A 19,412-nucleotide genomic window follows, 5' to 3' on the forward strand; every position below is an offset into this window, starting at 1 on the left:
GACCTCGACGGCGACGGCGACCTCGACCTCGTCGTGGGCGTGGGCTACTACGAGAACGTCGGGTCCGCGACGTCGCCGAGCTATACGGCCGTCACCGGCAGCGCCAACCCCTTCGATGGCATCTCAGTCAGCGCGCTCGCCGACCTCGACGGCGACGGCGACCTCGACCTCGTCGTGGGCGTGGACTACTACGAGAACGTCGGGTCCGCGACGTCGCCGAGCTATGCGGCCGTCACGGGCAGCGCGAACCCCTTCGACGGCGACGCAGCGGGCAGCAGCGGGCCGCGCGCGTTCGGCGACGTCGACGGCGACAACGACCTCGACCTCGTCGTGGGCGAACAGTACGGCACCCTCTACTACTACGAGAACGTCGGGTCTGTGACGTCGCCGAGCTTCACGGCCGTCACCGGCACCGCGAACCCCTTCGACGGCATCGACATCGGTTTGTCCAGCCTCGGTGACTACAGCGCGCCCGCGTTCGCCGACGTCGACGGCGACGGCGACCCCGACCTCGTCGTGGGCGAATACGACGGCGACCTCAACTTATTTGTCAACGGCTATTGTACTATGGGCACTTCCTGCAACGCCAACGGTGTCTGCGATCAAACATCTGTCATCTTCACCGAAGCAGCGTGCCAGTGCCTCGGCGGCTACGCCGGGGACCAATGCGGCGACTGCCAGGCCGGCTACTTTGGCGCCACGTGCGACCTTTGCCCGGAAGGCGGCGACGAGGACCGCGACGCGCCTCGCCTCACAGACACGTGCGGCATCGCTGGGAGCGGCCGATCGCGGGGCTCCTGCGACGACGGCATCTCCGGCTCGGGGAACTGCACGTGCTTCACCGTCTTCTCCGGGAGCGGCTGCACAGACGGGACGTGCCCCGCGGGGACCGTCGAGACCGCGTCCTTCGACGGCTACTTCAACGTGGCCAACTGCACGTCCTGCGAGGCCGGCACCTTTTCGGCCGAGGGCGACGACCAGTGCACGAAATGCGCCGCGGGCACCTTCTCCGGCGCGAGCGCCAGCGAGTGCACGAGCTGCGCGCCCGGAAGATATTCCGGGTCCGGGGCGAGCGAATGCGAGGAGTGCGACGTGGGCACGTACGCCGACTCGGACGGGATGACGAGCTGCGCTCTGGCCGACGCTGGATCCTTCGTGAACGAGACCGGCGCCTCGGAGCAGGCCGACTGTCCCGCGGGGCGCTTATCCGGCTCAGCCGCGAGCGAGTGTGCCGACTGCGAAGCCGGGACGTACCAGGACACGACGGGCCAGTCGAGCTGCAAGCTTGTGGACGCCGGGTCCTTCGTGGACAAGACCGGCGCGTCGGAGCAGACCGCGTGCGATGCGGGCAAGTACAGCGGCTCCGGCGCGACCGAGTGCGGTGACTGCGACGCCGGGACGTACCAGGACGCGGTGGGCCAGTCGAGCTGTGCCTTGGCCGACGCCGGGTCCTTCGTCGACGCGGTGGGCGCCTTTGAGCAGACCGCGTGCGATGCGGGCAAGTACAGCGGCTCCGGCGCGAGCGAGTGCGGTGACTGCGACGCCGGGACGTACCAGGACCAGACGGGCCAGTCGAGCTGCGCGCTCGTGGACGCCGGGTCCTTCGTCGACGCGGTGGGCGCCTTTGAGCAGACCGCGTGCGATGCGGGCAAGTACAGCGGCTCCGGCGCGAGCGAGTGCGGTGACTGCGACGCCGGGACGTACCAGGACACGACGGGCCAGTCGAGCTGTGCCTTGGCCGACGCCGGGTCCTTCGTCGACGCGGTGGGCGCCTTTGAGCAGACCGCGTGCGATGCGGGCAAGTACAGCGGCTCCGGCGCGAGCGAGTGCGGTGACTGCGAGGCCGGGACGTACCAGGACGCGGCGGGCCAGTCGAGCTGCAAACTCGCGGAGGCGGGCAGCTTCGTCGACAGCACGGGCGCCTCGTCGTCCATCCTCTGTTCCGCCGGCTCGTACTCGGCGACGGCCTCGGAGGTGTGCACGACGTGCGAGGTCGGGACGTACAGCGCCGAGGGCAGTGACACGTGCACGCTGTGCTCGAGCGGGTACTCGAGCGACGCTGAGGGCGCGAGCGAGTGCACTGCCTGCCCCTCGGGCACCTACAAGGGCGCCGGCGCCGGCGCGTGCATCGACTGCGACGTGGCCAAGTACGCGGACGAGGAGGGCTCGAGCGACTGCAAGCTCGCGGCCGCCGGGAGCTTCGTCGGAAGCACGGGCGCATCGTCGTCCACCGCGTGCCTCGCGGGCACCTACTCGGCGACGGCGAGCTCCGAGTGCACGACGTGCGAGGTCGGGACCTACAGCACCGAGGGCAGCGACACGTGCACGCTGTGCTCGAGCGGGTACTCGAGCGACGCCGAGGGCGCGAGCGAGTGCGAGGCGTGTCCGGTTGGCAAGTACAAGGGTGCCGGCGCCGGCGCGTGCATCGACTGCGACGTGGCCAAGTATGCGGACGAGGAGGGCTCGAGCGACTGCAAGCTTGCGGCCGCCGGGAGCTTCGTCGGAAGCACGGGCGCATCGTCGTCCACCGCGTGCCTCGCGGGCACCTACTCGGCGACAGCCTCGGAGGAGTGCACGACGTGCGAGATCGGCACGTACAGCGCCGAGGGCAGCGACACGTGCACGCTGTGCTCGAGCGGGTACTCGAGCGACGCCGAGGGCGCGAGCGAGTGCGAGGCGTGTCCGGTCGGCAAGTACAAGGGTGCCGGCGCCGGCGCGTGCGTCGAGTGCGACGTGGCCAAGTATGCGGACGAGGAGGGCTCGAGCGACTGCAAGCTCGCGGAGGCGGGCAGCTTCGTCGACAGCACGGGCGCCTCGTCGTCCACCGCGTGCCTCGCGGGCACCTACTCGGCGACAGCCTCGGAGGAGTGCACGACGTGCGAGGTCGGGACCTACAGCACCGAGGGCAGCGACACGTGCACGCTGTGCTCGAGCGGGTACTCGAGCGACGCCGAGGGCGCGAGCGAGTGCGAGGCGTGCCCGGTCGGCAAGTACAAGGGCGCGGGCGCGGGCGCGTGCGTCGAGTGCGACGTGGCCAAGTATGCGGACGAGGAGGGCTCGAGCGACTGCAAGCTCGCGGCCGCCGGGAGCTTCGTCGACAGCACGGGCGCCTCGTCGTCCACCGCGTGCCTCGCGGGCACCTACTCGGCGACGGCGAGCTCCGAGTGCGCGACGTGCGAGGTCGGCACGTACAGCGAGGACGACAGCGACACGTGCACGCTGTGCTCGAGCGGGTACTCGAGCGACGCCGAGGGCGCGAGCGAGTGCGAGGCGTGTCCGGTCGGCAAGTACAAGGGTGCCGGCGCCGGCGCGTGCATCGACTGCGACGTGGCCAAGTATGCGGACGAGGAGGGCTCGAGCGACTGCAAGCTCGCGGAGGCGGGCAGCTTCGTCGACAGCACGGGCGCCTCGTCGTCCACCGCGTGCCTCGCGGGCACCTACTCGGCGACAGCCTCGGAGGAGTGCACGACGTGCGAGGTCGGGACCTACAGCACCGAGGGCAGCGACACGTGCACGCTGTGCTCGAGCGGGTACTCGAGCGACGCCGAGGGCGCGAGCGAGTGCGAGGCGTGCCCGGTCGGCAAGTACAAGGGCGCGGGCGCGGGCGCGTGCGTCGAGTGCGACGTGGCCAAGTATGCGGACGAGGAGGGCTCGAGCGACTGCAAGCTCGCGGCCGCCGGGAGCTTCGTCGACAGCACGGGCGCCTCGTCGTCCACCGCGTGCCTCGCGGGCACCTACTCGGCGACGGCGAGCTCCGAGTGCGCGACGTGCGAGGTCGGCACGTACAGCGAGGACGACAGCGACACCTGCACGCTGTGCTCGAGCGGCTACTCGAGCGCTGCCGAGGGCGCGAGCGAGTGCGAGGCGTGTCCTGTCGGGACCTACAAGGGCCGGGCGCCGGCGCGTGCCTCGACTGCGACGTGGCCAAGTATGCGGACGAGGAGGGCTCGAGCGACTGCAAGCTCGCGGCCGCCGGGAGCTTCGTCGGAAGCGCGGGAGCGTCGTCGTCAACGGCGTGCCCCGCGGGAAGCTTCGCCGGCTCCGCCGCGAGCGAGTGCGTCGACTGCGCCGTGGCCAAGTACGCGGACGAGGAGGGCTCGAGCGACTGCAAGCTCGCGGCCGCCGGGAGCTTCGTGGGAAGCACCGGCGCGTCGTCGTCGTCGCCGTGTCCGCCTGGCACGTACTCGGCGACAGCCTCGGAGGAGTGCGCGACGTGCGAGGTCGGTACGTACAGCACCGAGGGCAGCTCTTCGTGCACGTCCTGCGGCGCGGGAACTTCTAGCAGCTCCACCGGAGCGAGCGAATGCACTCCGTGCGTCGCGGGAAAGTACAAAGGCGCTGGGTCGGGCGAATGCAGCGCCTGCGCCGTCGGGACGTTCGCCGACGAAACCGGACGGTCGAGCTGCGCGCTCGTCGACGCCGGGTCCTTCGTCGACGAGACTGGCGCCTCCGCGCAGACGCCATGTCCCGCGGGCCGATACAGCGGATCGGGTGCGACCGAATGCGATGACTGCGCGGCGTCGACGTACGCGCTCGAAGAGGGCTCCACGTCGTGCTCGCTCGTGGACGCGGGCTACTACGTCTCCGAGACGGGCGCGTCGAATCAAGTCGCGTGTCCCTCAGGCTCTTACTCGGGCTCGGGCGCCTCGGCGTGCACCGACTGCGAAGAGGGTCGCTACGCTTCGGCATCGGTCCAATCGAGCTGCGCGCTTTCGGACGGCGGGTCTTACGTCGCGAGCGTCGGCGCGACGGCGGCGGCGGCGTGCGCCGCCGGGCGCTACTCTGGAGCGGGAGCGTCCTTTTGCGCCCTCTGTCCCACGGGCACCACGAGCGACGCCGGCGAATCTTCCTGTACGACGACCGACGCGGGGTTCATCGCGCCCGCGCCGGAGGTCTATCAGGTCAGCATCGCGTCGTCCGTGACGCTCGACGGCGTCGACGCGGACGCTTTCAACGACGACGACGCAGCCAACGGGCAGCTGGCGACCGCTCTCGACTTTGTTCTCGTCGTGGACCTGTTCACTAACCTCGTCGAGAGTGCGCGGATCTCTTCGGTTGGCCCAGCGTCGACGGTCAGCGGGAGCACCGAAATCTCCTTCAGCTTAATCGCGAACTACTCGGCCGCCGCGTCGGAGAACATCACGGAAGTCAAGCAGCTGATCGTCGACGACTTCCAGTCCGATCTTATTTCGGACGTGAACGACGGCACGCTGAACTACGCCATTTACTTGGCCGTGTCGAACGGCCGCCGGCTTCGACGCTCGCTTTCGAGCAGCTCCGCGCTCAGTTCTGCCACCGTGAACACGGAAGCCACCGTGAGCAGCGTCGAAGCAGCTACTGCGGAGCACGAGATGATCTCCGAGGAGTCAACCGACGGCCAGCAGCAATGCCCCGCGGGCACCTACTCGCTCAGCGGCGCGTCCTACTGCGTCTACTGCGACAAGGGGTCCTACACGAGCGTCTCCGGACAGACGAGCTGCTTGTTCGCGGACGCCGGCTCGTACGTCAGCTACCAAGGCGCGACGCAGCAAAGCACGTGCCCGGCGGGAGCGTACACGGCGGGGCAGGGTGCCCAGGTCTGCGAGGATTGCGGCATCGGCACGTTCCAAGCCTCGGCGGGGCAGACGTCGTGCCAGCTCTCGGACTCCGGGTCCCACGTGCCCTCGGCCGGAGCGACGGCGGAGACGGCTTGTCCCGCTGGAAAATACAGCGGCTCGGGCGCGTCGGAATGCTCCGAGTGCGAGGTCGGCTTTTACACGGCCGCGACCGGGCAATCCGCGTGCCAGCTCGCCGACGCTGGTCAATTTGTCGATGCGTTCGGCGCCTCGCAGCAGACTCCGTGTCCGGTGGGCACGTACAGCGGCTCGGGCGCGTCGGAGTGCTCGGACTGCGAACCTGGAACGTTCACCGCTTCCGGAGGTCAGACGAGCTGCGCGCTCGTCTCGGCGGGCTCGTACGTAGAGACATCTGGCGCGAGCGCGGAGACGGCGTGTCCAGACGGAAAGTACTCGAGCAGTGGAGCCGAGTCCTGCGTCGAGTGCGCCGTGGGCTTCTTCGCGACGGACGAAGGACAGTCGGCGTGCTCGCTCGCCGACGCGGGCTCGTACGTTTCCGAAGCGGGCGCTCACGAGCAAGTTCCGTGCCCGGCGGGCGCTTATTCCGGATCGGGTGCGACCGAGTGCAACGACTGCGCGCCGGGGTCGTTCAGCGACGAAGATGGCGCCACGAGCTGCGCGACGGCGACCGCGGGCTCCTTCGTGTCGTCGTCGGGCGCGTCGGAGGAAACTCCGTGCCCCGCGGGCAAGTACAGCGGCTCGGGCGCGTCCGAGTGCGCGTCGTGTGGATCTGGGACCTTCCAGTCGCTGGAGGGGCAAACGTCGTGTCAGCTCGCGGACGCGGGCACGTTCGTTGGCTCGAGCGGCGCCACGAAAGAGACGTCGTGTCCCGGCGGGAAGTACTCCGGCTCCGCCGCGTCGGCGTGTTCGGCGTGTTCGCCCGGTACCTATGTCGCCGGCGAAGGCGAAACGTCGTGTACGCTCGTGAGCGGGGGCAGCTACGTCAGCACGACGGGGGCTTCGGCTCAGAGCGCGTGCCCCGCGGGGAAATACAGCGGATCTGGGGCTACGGAGTGCGAGCTGTGTGCCGTGGCTACTTACGCCTCTTCCGAGAGCGCGACGACGTGCACGCTGGTCGACGTGGGTTTCTATGTGTCGGAGACGGGCGCCTCCGAAGCGCTCGAGTGCCCCGCCGGCGCGTATTCGGGGACGGGCGCGTCCGCGTGCACGGCCTGCGAGGAGGGTCGCTACACTGGATCCGTGGCCCAGTCGAGCTGCGCGCTGTCGAGTGGCGGGTCTTACGTTGCCGTCCCTGGAGCAACGGCGCCTTCGCAGTGCGCTTCTGGGCGCTACTCCGGAACGGGCTCTAGCTTTTGCTCCATCTGTCCCGACGGTACGACGAGCGACGCGGGCGCGTCGACCTGCACCACGAGCGACGCTGGCTACATTTCCCCGTCGGCTGAGATCTACGGGATTAGTATCGACTCGTCGATTGTCCTCGCGAGCGTGGACGCCGACGAGTTCAACGGCGACGACGCGGCGAAGAGCGAGCTCAAGCGGTCGCTCGAGACGGTCCTCGTGCAGGACGTCTTTTCTGACCTCGTCGATAAAGATTCGGTGCTCATCAGATCAATTGGTCCTGCTTCGACCTACGGCGACAATGTCCAGATTGGATTCGCCCTCTTCGCAAACTACTCCGCCGCGGCGTCGGAGAACGTCAGCGACGCCGTGGCGCTCGTGGAGTCCGAGTTCGAAGACGATCTGGAGCTCGATGTCTACAACGGCGCGTTGCAAGACGCGCTCGATGCTACAACGAGCAGCATTCTCGAGCCTGCGACTGTCGAGACGTCCGCGAGCCTCGAAGTGATCGCTGAGAGCAGCGCGGAGTACTCCCAGCTCAGCGCGTCCTCCTTCGATGGCCAGCAGCAATGCCCCGCGGGCACCTACTCGCTCAGCGGCGCGTCCTACTGCGTCTACTGCGACAAGGGGTCCTACACGAGCGTCTCCGGACAGACGAGCTGCTTGTTCGCGGACGCCGGCTCGTACGTCAGCTACCAAGGCGCGACGCAGCAAAGCACGTGCCCCGCCGGGACGTACACGGCCGGTTCGGGCGCCCAGGCCTGCGAGTCCTGCTCCTTCGGCATGTTCCAAGCTTCGGCGGGGCAGACGTCGTGCCAGCTCTCGGACTCCGGGTCCCACGTGCCCTCGGCCGGAGCGACGGCTGAGACGGCTTGTCCTGCGGGAAAGTACAGCGGCTCGGGCGCGACCGAATGCGCCCCGTGTGGAGTTCGTACCTACGCTCCCGACGATGGCGCCACCGCGTGCACGCTTGTGGACGCGGGCTACTTCGTCTCGGAGACGGGCGCTTCGGCGCCGATCGCGTGCGAGGCCGGCACTTACTCGGGAGCCGGCGCAACAGCGTGCACGCTCTGCGCAAAGGGACAGTATGCCGCCACGCCTGGAGCGGCGACGTGTGCGACGACGATCGGTGGCCAGTATGTCGGCACGCTTGGCGCGGTCACACCGTCCACGTGCGCGTCCGGTCGCTTCTCTGGGGCCGGATACAGGTTTTGTCCGCTCTGCCCTCTGGGCACGACAAGCGACGAAGGAGCCAGCAGCTGCACGAAGGTCGACGCGGGGTACGTCGCACCAAGCAACGAGCTTCATGAGATCACGACCCATTCAGCACTCGTGCTCCAAGGAGTCGACGCCGCGGCGCTCAACGCGGACGAAGCCGCGAATCTCCAGCTCCAAGAGGCTCTCGAGACGGTCTTCGTGGACGACATGTTCTCCGATCTCAGCGACTCCGCGACGATCGCCTCCGTTGGGCCCGCCTATGAGACCGAGACTGGAGCCACCGTGATACCGTTCCAGCTCGTCGCAAATTACACGGCGACGGCTGCGGAGAACGTCACGCTCGCGGAGGCTCAACTGCTTGAAGACTTTAAAACTGCATTTCTTGAGAAGGTGTCCTCGGGCGAATTGCAGGAGGCTATTACGGGGACGCGTCGACGATTGCGTCCGTCCTCAACCCGGGCGCTCTCAAGCTCGATCCTCGACGGCGCGACCGTCGACACGGACGCGCAGATAGATGAGGTTGACGAGGCGAGCACCGAGTCAGAACAGCTCACGGAGGAAGAGACCTCCGACGGCCAGTCTCAGTGCCCGGCCGGGACCTATTCGCAGAGCGGCGCGTCTACGTGCCTCGACTGCGAGGCCGGGTCGTACTCGGATGAACCGGGCCAATCCTCTTGCACGCTTGCGCAGGCCGGGTCGTACGTGCCCTCCACCGGCGCAACAGAGCAGCTCGATTGCTCCGCCGGAGAATACACAGCCGGCCAGGGGTCGGAAGCTTGCGTCGAATGTACGCCCGGCACGTACGTGGGCTCCGAAGGTTCGACGTCGTGTGTGCTAGCGACCGCGGGGACAGCCGTCCAAAGCTCGGGCGCCACGGAAGAGATCGAGTGCCCGTCGGGTAGCTTTTCCGGCACCGGCGCTTCTGAATGCAGCTCCTGTGAGACGGCGAGGTACGCGCCTACCAACGGCTCGACGTCGTGCGTCCTTGCAGCGGCTGGCAGCTTCGTGGACGCGGCCGGGGCTTCCGAGGACACGGAGTGCCCAGCTGGCACGTACTCGGCGACGGCGAGCTCCGAGTGCACGGCGTGCGACGTCGGGACCTATAGCTCTGCCGGGAGCTCGTCATGCACGTCGTGTGCCGCGGGCTACTCCAGCGATTCCACCGGCGCAAGCGCGTGCGAGGCGTGTCCTGCCGGCACCTACAAGGGCGAAGGCGAGGGCGAGTGCGAGCCGTGTCCTACCGCAATGTACACGGACACCGCGGGCTCGGCCGCGTGCGCGCTTGCCGACCCTGGCTCTTACGTCCCGGGAACGGGTGCCTCGGAGCAGACTCCGTGTCCCGTCGGGACGAGCTCTGGGAGCGGCTCGGGCGAGTGTTCGCCGTGCGTCTCGGGAACGTACGCGTCCGCTCGGGGTCAGTCTTCTTGTCGGCAGTGTCCCCCGTTCTCAACGACGCTGGCCGAAGGCGCCACGGGCTGCTACTCGTGCCTGGAGAACTACTATTTTTCTCCGTTTGACGTCGAGCTCGAGGGAGAACCTGTCCGATGCAGCAACGCGACCGCGCTCGAGGCCAGCTGCTCGCTTGACAGCACCAAGTGCTTCGACCAGTGCTGCCTCGACTGCCCGCGCGGCATGGACTGCGAGAACGCGACGCTCAACACGTTGACGGACGTCCCGATCGAAAGCGGCTGGTGGCGCGGGTCGCGCTACTCGGACGACATCTACCGATGCAAATACTCTGGCGCCTGCAAGAATGGTGGGTGCGCCGAAGGCCACACGGGCGTCACGTGTCGGGTCTGCGAGAACGAGTACCACTACGATGTCGTTTCGAACCGCTGCGATGAATGCAAGGACACGAAGTTGGACGCGCTCACGATTGCGAGCGGCATCTGCCTCGTCGTCCTCATCGCAGTATTCGCCGTGGCAGCGTATCGTTTGCGTGGATGGGACGCGTTTGCGGTCGCAACTTCCGTCGCGACGAGTGGTGCCCATCATGCAGTGCATGCAGCCGCGGAGATACACGATGCAGCGCTCGATCACGTGATTGACAAAATTTACAATGAAAATCAGGCAGGTAACGAAGAGAGTGCTGTCGAGCGGGAAGACGGCGACCTCGCTGAGAATGATAGGAACGCAACTACTCCTATCAACGAAGAGGGTGCTGCCGAGCAGGAAGACAGCGACCTCGCTGAGAATGATCGGAACACGACAACTACTCCGAATGACCCTGGAGAGCAAGAAAACGATGCTGCCGATGCGGACTCTGACGCCGCCCGGTGGGAGGAGACGAAGCGGTCGCTCAAGACCAAATTCAAGATTGTGCTTGGCGTCTACCAGATAATCAATGCCATACCTTGGACGATCCCTACGGTCTCGTTTCCGAAGGCATTCGAAGCGCTCATCGCTTGGACTTCATTTTTGGAACTTAACATCATACAGATACTGCCCATCTCCTGCCTGCAGCCATCATTCAATTTTTATGGCAAGCTCCTGGTCGTCACGCTATTTCCGATTGGCCTGACGATCATGATCTTTGTCATCGCCAAGCTCTCCGTGTTGTCTCATGCTCCAGATCGTGCTCATGGAAGCTGGAATCACTCCTTTGGGTGGTTCCTGCTGCTGACGTTCATCGTATTTCCGAGTGTATCGACGACCGTGCTCCGTCACTACAACTGCATCTCGTTTGATGTGGGACAGTCCGACGGCTCCACCAAGACCGAGAAGATTCTAGAGAGCGCTTACGATATCTCGTGCGAATCACCAAGCTATGGCGCCTGGACCGTCTATGCCTCGTTTATGCTCTTCGTGTATCCGATTGGCATTCCGTTTCTGTATTGGGTCTTGCTCTTTCAATACCGCAAACAGATCAATCCCGACGTCAGCGAGAACCCGCTGAGCGAAATCGAAGGTTCCAGTGACGAGCGACCCCGAAGCCCATCGGCGGAGGCGTACATGGAGCTCAGCCAGCGGATCTCGTTGTCCCGTCAAGATTCATCCGCGCGGAATTTGATGACGGAACTGCTAGGGCACAGCGAGGTATCGACGGAAGAGACCCAGGAACGCAAGCTGTTGACACGCAATGCGGACCCCTCCATCCGCCACCTTCTTTTCTTGTTTGAGGAGTATGAACCGCGGTGCTACCAGTTTGTGGTGTTCGAGTGCGTCCGTAAGCTAGCGCTGACCGGGTTGCTCATCTTCGTCTTCGCCGGCTCGGCCACGCAAATTGCCATCGGTCTCCTCATCGCAGTCCTCTCAGAGAAGTTTGTTGCTCACTTCCGTCCCTACATCGACGACACTGACGACAATCTGGCGAACGTGGGCAACACGCAGATCATTCTTGTGCCTCGTCCAGCGTTTAATATCGTTTTTTGTGAAAGATCATATGGAACTTGCAGGTATTCATTGCCTCCCTGATGATTTTCATCAAGCACATGGACGAGCAGAGCGGCGCTCCGGGGGAGTTATTCCGGGGCCCATTTTTTGCCTGTGTGATGGTTATCATCGGGATGCTCGTTCTGGTAGCGGCCATTTACATGATCCTCGTCGAAACCTGCGAAATTCAGCCCGAAATCGCTGCGCGTGTCGCAGCACAGAGACTGTCTGCTGCCGTCATTGGAATGTCGCCGGCGCCAACTAACCTGGCAGAGAGTGCTCTCAGTGAATTCTTCGACCCGCCGCCGCCGTCGTCGGCGAGCGCGGCTGCGAGGCCGGAAGGAATAGAAGATGTTGTAGTAGCCTTCTCCGAGGAGCTAGACGCGGAGCATTCCACCACAACCGACGTTGAGCCTGCGGACGACGCGACGGATTCCGAGCCGCCGCGCGCGGAGCCGCTGCGCGCGGAGCCGCAGCCCGTGGAGATCCAGGAGACCGGCGGCGATGGGACCGTCGGGGACGCGCAGATCTCGCTTTTTACCTCCGACAATTGGCCGAAATTATAGGCGACGTCGCGCGGCCCCGTGGGTTTGGAGCCGAATCTAGTCGGGGTGCCCGACTGCGCATGGTACCCCACGCGCGAGGAGCGTGCCGCCGCCGCCGAGCCACAACGCCCCCGCCCGGCCTATGCGCCACCGCCACCAGACCGGGCCCGCCCTGCCCCCCCAGCTCCGCGGTCGAGGCATACCGCCGGCCGTGTCTGAGTATCCCCCCTGCCTTTTCGCCTCGACCCCCCCTTAATTTTCTTCCACCGTTGGCGGGTCGTCGCGGGCCGCCGCCGGCGAACGGCGCGCTCGGCTACCTCGCGCTCTTCCTCTACGGGTCCCTCGCGATCTTCGCGCCCGCCGCGATGCTGTTCCGCGACGTCCGCGGCGCCAAGGAGACGCGTATAATGGACTGCATCTTAACTTCAACGTAGCTTCAAGCTGACAAGTACGAGTAAAAACAAGCTGCTCTCAGGCTGAGCACGAGCGCAAGGAGCGTCGTCGCTAAATCCCCCATCCTAGATCACCGGCCTGTGGACAAGTCAGTCAAGGCGGACGCCGCCTACTGCGCCGCCCTCGCCGACACGGTGGCGGCGCTCGCGGCGACCGTCCCCGGCGCCACCACCGGGACCAAGGCCGGCTTCATGCCGGGCCTCCGGTCCCTCCGCGGCTTCGACCCCGGGACGAAGGGGCACCTGCGGCCCTTCCTCGACGGGCCGTCGCGCTGCGCCGCGGCCTTCGGCCGCGCCTGGGGCCGCCTCCGCGCCGCGGTGTCCGACGACGACGGCCACCCGCCGGAGAACGGCCCGCTCGCGGAGGAGGCCGCGTCCGCGGGCGCCGGCTACGAGGGCCACTCCCAAGGGGCCATCACGGGCCAGATCGAGGCCCGGCGGGCCGGCGTCCTCAAGGCGGACCTCGGGTCCAAGCCGGCGTCGTGGCGGCCGCGGGCCGCGCACACCGCGGCCCAGGACACGGGCGCGCGGGCCTTCATCATGGCGGTGCCGATGGAGGGCCTCGAGATCCCCAACCGCGAGTGGGTCGAGTGCGTGGCCCTGTATCTGGCCCTGCCGTCGCCGGCGATGGCCGCCCACGTCGGCGTCGGCGTGCCGTGCCGCGGCGTCGACCGCGCGAACTGGCCGGTCATCGACGAGGACGGCGACGTCTTCTTCACGAACAACCGGCTCGTGAGCCGCGACTCGGCGCGGGCGCGCTGGTCCACGGCGCTCGAGCTCGACCTGCACGATTTTCTGCGCGAGGCGCAGGGCCTCCGCGCGGTGCACCAGCCGTCGGGCTTGTTCGTCGACCTGCTCCGCGGCCGTGCCGTCCGCGGCGGCACCGACGGCCTCGCGCGCCTCGACGATCGCCAGCGCCGGGCCGTCGTCCCCGACCTGCTCTGGCACGAGGGCGAGGTCCCGGTCCTCGGCGACGTCAAGACGTTGGCCTTCTGCAGGACCCACTACAAGGACAGCGACGGCTCGAAGCGCGAGGCGGTGGAACGCAAGGCGCGGTCCGTCGTCGTCGACTTCAAGAGCAAGCTGCACAAGATCGACAAGGACGTCCTCGACACGCCCCAGGGCCAGGTCGGGCCGCTCGTCCAGCGGTTGAACTCGGCCTACGCCGGCAAGGTCGTCGGCCTGGTCTTCGGGGGCTTCAACGAGTTCTCCGAGGACGTCCACGGCGTGCTCACGTTCGCCGCCAAATCGCTCGCCGAGAAGGCGAGCGCCGAGGACGGCTTCATCAGCGTCGAGCACGCGGAGGCCGTCTGCCGCCAGCGCTTCGTCCGGCGCTTGGGCGTCGTCTGCGCCCGCGAGAACGCGCGCCTCCGGCTCTGCGGCCTCACCTTCCTCGACACGCACGGCAAGGTCCGCCCCTACATCAAACCCCACTGCGAGCGGCACTGGCGCCAGCGCCAGGACGCCGTCGTCCACTGGCACCTCCCGCGCCTGTGAGATCCCCTTGAGCCTCCCCTCCCCCAGGCCTTCCCCCGCGGTTCCTCGCGGGCCCCCTACGTTTAGAGACGCGTCAAAGGACAAGTCAGTCGTTGTACGCGTGACATGATGGACCCCGACGACGAAGCAATCGAAGAATCGAGCGTCCTGCGCGAGTACCGCGTCGGCGCCACGCTGCGCGCCTTCCTCCAAGGCGGCCACGACGACGACGAGAACGGCAAGGCGGCGGCGTCGTCCCTCCTCGAGGACATGACGAAGGCCGTCGCTTCGGTGGCGCGCAAGGAGGACTGGTCGTTCGCTCTGACGCCGCCGACGGCGGGCCTGGGCGTGCCGTGGAACACGCCGAACTCGGCCGCGAACACGCCGAACGACCGCGTCTTCGGGATCGAGCTCACGAACACCGCGGCCGCGGAAGCGGCGGAACGTTCCGCCGCGTGCGCCGGCGACGACCGCGCGGGGACGCCCGCGACGGCGCGCCGGGACGAGGGGACGCCCGCGGCGGCGTGCCGGGACGCGCTCGAGGCGGCGGGCGTCGCGGCGGCGGGCGGCGCGGCCGCGGACCGCGCGCGGCCGGCGAAGCGGTCGGGCTTCGCGGCGCCGGCGAAGGTCGCGCCGCGCCCGCGCCCGGAGGCCGCGGCCGTCGACGAGGCCCGGGGCGACGCGACCAAGGATGCCACGGACGAGTCCTCCGCGCCCGACTCGCCCCCGCTGCCCCCGACGAAGACGCCGCGGAAGGCCGTCGACGGCCGGAAGCGCGTCCGCTTCTCGATTCCGTCGCGGCGCGCGGCGCCCGCGGCGCCGGCGCTCGCGGCGAGCGCGCTCGAGGCCGCGGCGGCGCCGCCGGCGGTCGTCGAGGAGGAGGCGCCGGAGCCGCCCGTCGCGGCGAAGAAGGCGCGGCGCGGCGGGTTCAAGCTCGCGGCCGTCGCGCGCGCCGCGCCCGCGGAGGCGGCGGCGCCCGCGGAGGACGCGGCGGAGGACGTCGAGATGGCGCCGCCCGCGGAGGAGGCGCTCGAGGCGCCGGCGGCGCCGGCGGCGAAGAAGCGGCTCTTCAAGCTCGCGGCCGTCGCGCGCGCCGCGCCCGCGGAGGCGGCGGCGCCCGCGGAGGACGCGGCGGAGGACGTCGAGATGGCGCCGCCCGCGGAGGAGGCGCTCGAGGCGCCGGCGGCGCCGGCGGCGAAGAAGCGGCTCTTCAAGCTCGCGGCCGTCGCGCGCGTCGCGCCGGCCGCGCCGGTCGCCGCGCCGGCCGCGCGCGAGGCGGAGGACGACGACGAGGTCCTGCCCCCCGCGGAGGAGGAGGACGACAACGATGCCGTCGTCGACGAGGCGCCGCCTCCGCCCGCGGCGAAGAAGAAGCGGCCGCGCGCGGGCTTCAAGCTCGCGGCGACGAAACGCGTCGCGCCCGACGGTTCGGGCTCGCGCGCGCCGCTCCTGGACCACGAGCCCCTCGTGCTCTGGACGCCCAAGCCCGGCGAGACCGTCGCGGCGCCGGCGCCGGCGCCGCGGCGGGGCTTCAACGGCGCCCTGGTCGCCGCGGCGCGGCGCAAGGCCGTCGCGGCCGCGCCCGTCGTCGTGCCGCCGCTCCTGGCCCAGTTCCTGCGGCCCCACCAGCGCGAGGGCGTCCAGTTTTTGTACGACTGCGTCGCGGGCCTGCGCGAGTACGCCCACGACTACAGCGGCCAGGGCGCGATCTTGGCCGACGACATGGGCCTCGGCAAGACGCTCCAGACCGTCGCGCTCGTCTACGCCCTGCTCCAGCGCGGGTCCGTCGGCGACGGGAGCCCCGTGAAGCGCATCGTCGTCGCCTGCCCCTGCTCCCTCGTGCCCAACTGGAAGGCCGAGTTCGACAAGTGGGTCAACGCGCGCGCGGCGACCAAGTCCGAGCGCGTCGACTGCCGCGCGGTCGACGGCAAGGTCGGCGAGGCCATCGACGCCTTCCTGTCGCCGGGGCGGCCCTTTCACGTGCTCCTGATCTCCTACGAGTCGCTCAAGCTCCACGTGGCGAAACTCTCCGCGTCCGCGACGGCCTGCGATCTCCTCGTCTGCGACGAGGCGCAGCGCTTGAAGGGCCGGAAGACGCAGCTCAGCGCCGCGCTCGGGTCGTTGCGGTGCGCGCGGCGCATCTTGCTGACGGGCACGCCGGTGCAGAACGACCTGGACGAGTTCTTCGCGCTCGCGGACTTTGCGAACCCGGGCGTGCTCGGGACGCCGGACGCGTTCCGCAAGACCTTCGACGCGCCCATCGCCAAGGGCCTGCTCCGCGGCGCGGCCCCGGGCGACGTCAAGCTGGCCCAGGACCGGCAGAAGATTTTGAGCCTGATCGCGGGCCGCTTCCTGCTGCGCCGCGAGAACAAGCTGAACGCGGCGCACCTGCCCCCGAAGCTCGTGCAGGTGCTCGTCTGCCGGCCCGCGGCGCCGCAGCGGCGCGCCATCGCCGCGCTGTTGGGCGAGAAGCGGCTCCAGCACGCCCTGGCGGGGAAGCAGGCCGACGTCCTGGCCTACATCGGCCGCTACAAGAAGATCTGCGACCACCCGTCGCTCGACGACGACGCGGGCTGCGACGCGCGCGCGCGCTTCTCCAGCGAGCGCAAGAGCGGCAAATTGCACGTGCTCTACCGGTTGCTGCGCGAGCTGCGGGGCAACGGCGGCCAGGAGCGCGTCGTCGTCGTCGCGAACCAGACGTCGAGCCTGGAGCTCGTGTCGCGGCTCTGCTCGCGCGAGGGCTGGCCGTGGTGCATGCTGGACGGCAAGACGCCGCTGAAGCAGCGCAAGCTCCTCAACGACGAGTTCAACGACCCGGCCTGCGAGCACCACTTCTGCTTTCTATTGAGCTCGACGGCCGGCGGCTGCGGTCTGAACCTCATCGGCGGGAGCCGTCTGGTGCTCTTCGACTCGTCGTGGAATCCCGCGACGGACAAGCAGGCGGCCGCGCGGTGCTGGCGCGACGGCAACCCGCGGCGCTGCTACACCTACCGCCTGCTGACGGCGGGCACCATCGAGGAGAAGATCTACCAGCGCCAGCTCGCCAAGGAGGGGCTCGCGTGCGTCGTCGAGGACCGCGCGCAGGTTAATGTGTTCGATGCGGACGAGCTCCACAACCTGTTCGCCTTCGACGACGCGGCGACGTCGGACACGCACGCCTGCCTGGGCTGCGCCTGCGGCGCCGGCGGCCTGGACCCGAAGGCGCTGGCCGCGCGCGCGGCGCGCGCGCTGCGGACGGCGCGCGACGCGGACGCGGTCGGGCCGAAGCGGTCCGCGGCCGTCGCGGCGTACCTCGCGGCCGCCGCCGACGACGTGCTGCGGTTGGCGCCGGACGCGGGCGTCGTCGTGACCTTCCCGCCCCACGTGCCCCGCGCGGCGCCGCCGGCCTTCTTCGCGGTCCGCGCGGAAGGCGGCGGCGACGTCGTCGCGCTCGCGGATCCCGCCTCGGGCAAGACGCGGTCCGCGGTGCTCCCGGCGCGCATCCAGCCGGGCGACGAGTTCCAGGTGCGCTTCCCCGCCGACGACGCGCCGGCGCCCGGCGACGCGGTGGCGACGGCGCTCCGGTCGCTCGCGGCCTCGCTCCCCGCGACGATCCCGGAGGTCCGCAAGGCCCTGCTGAAGCCCTTCGACGACGGCGCCAAGGCGGGCCACGGCGACGCGCTGGCCGCGGCCAAGGCGCGCCTGACGCAGACCTGGGCCGCCTTCGTCCCGGACCTCCAGCGAGTTTTGGAGGACGCGCCGCCCGAGCCGGACGAGGACGACGACGACGACGACGGCGGCGCCGTCAAGCCCGCGCGCTGCACGGTGTGCAAGCCCCAGGTCGGCCTCCCCGCCGAGGAGGACCTGCTGAACTGGTCCCACCACGGCTCCGTCGACTCCGTCGACGACGACGTGCTCAAGGCCGCGCTCGCGGACAAGCCCGGCTTGGTGTCCTTCGCGTTCGGCATGCGCGTCGACGCGGACCTCGTCAAGGCCGCCCTCGCCCAGGCCCAGGCGTAAGATGTTTTGCGCGACGTCTCTCCCATTTGATTACGGCCGCAGCGCGAGCCTTTCGATGGCGACGCGCGCGGCGGCGACGAAAAAGAGGATGTAGCCGACCTGGACCCAGACGTAGTACGCGTCGACGTCGGCGAGGTCGATGTCGAGGTAGCCCGTGAGGAGCACGCGCCGCCGGACGCGGTCCCTGCCGTCGTCGAAGGCCGACAGCGGGCAGAAGTCCGCCGCGGGGTCGCAGAAGTCGAAGCGGCCCCGGCGGAACTCGTTGACGACGACGATCGTCAGCGAGTAGCGGTAGACCGACTGGTACCACAGCGGGTAGCCGATCTTCTGCACGTGCTTCGTGAGGTTGTGGTTCGTGAAGAAGAAGCCCGAGTAGACCAGGCCGATGAGGTTGATGGGGATGTAGATCGGCAGCGCCTTGAGGATGTCGCCCATGACCGCGCCGAGGAGCAGCCCGATCTGCTGCATCAGCAGGCCGCTCAGGATCATCGCGCCGCCGAAGACCCAGAGCCGGCCGCGCAGCTGCGCCATGTGGTGGAAGATCAGCGCGAAGCACGTCGCCGACGCGACCTGCATCAGGCTCGCGACGAGCACGCGCGCGGCGAGGAAGTCCGACAACCGCCAGACGCCGTTGAGGTACTCCCGTCGCATCGTCGGCCGCTCCAGCGGCACGAAGCAGGACTGGAGCGTGCCCGGCACGAGCCCGTTGAGCACGACGGCCATGAAGACCGCCGACAGCCGGATGTCCGCCTGGCGCTGCGCGTTGGACATGCGGAAGAACGTGACGCCGAAGAAGAGCGACGACGCGCACGCGGAGAAGACCTGGAAGAGGCCCTGGGACCGGAAGACCTGGAGCGCGGCCCGCGCGACTAAAGCGCGGAGCACGACGACCCGCCGCACGCGCGGCCGCTTCGGCAACGCGCGGCCCTCCGCCGGCGCCCCGGGCTTGGCCCGCGCCGCCCACGCGGCCGCCGCGGCGCCGTCGACGACGGCCTCGATCGCGAGCTCCGCCGGGTTCGCGTAGACCAGGCCGGCGGGCGCATCCGGCGCGCCGAAGAAGGCCGCGACGTCGGCCGTCGCGCCGTCGTAGCAGAGCCGGCCGCCGGCGAGCACCGCGACGCGCGCGAATTTCAGGAAGACGGCGATCGACGGCTGGTGGACGACGGCCGCGACGGTCATCTCCGCGGAGTGCTCCAGGAGGAGCTGCGTCGTCGCCGCCGCAGCGACGCTGTCCAGGCCCGACGTCGGCTCGTCGGCGAGCAAGACCGCCGGCGAGTGGATGAGCTCGAGGCCGAGGCTCAGCCGCTTCCGCTGGCCGCCCGAGAGCAACCGCGCGCGGACGTCCGCGCGCTCCATGAGGCCCGTGTCGACCAGCAGCGCGTCGACGCGCTTCGGGTCCGCGCCGCGCAGCGTCGCCGCGAAGCGCAGCGCCTCGC

General features: G+C 68.8%; 2 protein-coding genes across 2 annotated transcripts; one reads left to right on the forward strand and one right to left on the reverse strand.

Annotated features, from left to right (window-relative positions):
• Window positions 1-15,561: 15,561 nt before the first annotated feature.
• AURANDRAFT_1051 (hypothetical protein) lies at window positions 15,562-17,154 on the forward strand (the record flags this gene model as incomplete). Its single annotated transcript, XM_009040964.1, has 1 exon — window positions 15,562-17,154. A coding segment is annotated over one exon (1,593 nt), but the record flags the coding sequence as incomplete, so codon positions are not given.
• A 1,875-nt stretch (window positions 17,155-19,029) lies between these two features.
• Window positions 19,030-19,332, reverse strand: ABC21 (hypothetical protein; the record flags this gene model as incomplete). The annotated part of the gene is made up of 1 exon (XM_009041083.1): window positions 19,030-19,332. A coding segment is annotated over one exon (303 nt), but the record flags the coding sequence as incomplete, so codon positions are not given.
• Between the last annotated feature and the right edge of the window lie 80 nt (window positions 19,333-19,412).

The sequence above is a fragment of the Aureococcus anophagefferens genome (assembly GCF_000186865.1).
Source record: "Aureococcus anophagefferens unplaced genomic scaffold AURANscaffold_18, whole genome shotgun sequence".
Lineage (NCBI taxonomy): Eukaryota > Pelagophyceae > Pelagomonadales > Pelagomonadaceae > Aureococcus > Aureococcus anophagefferens.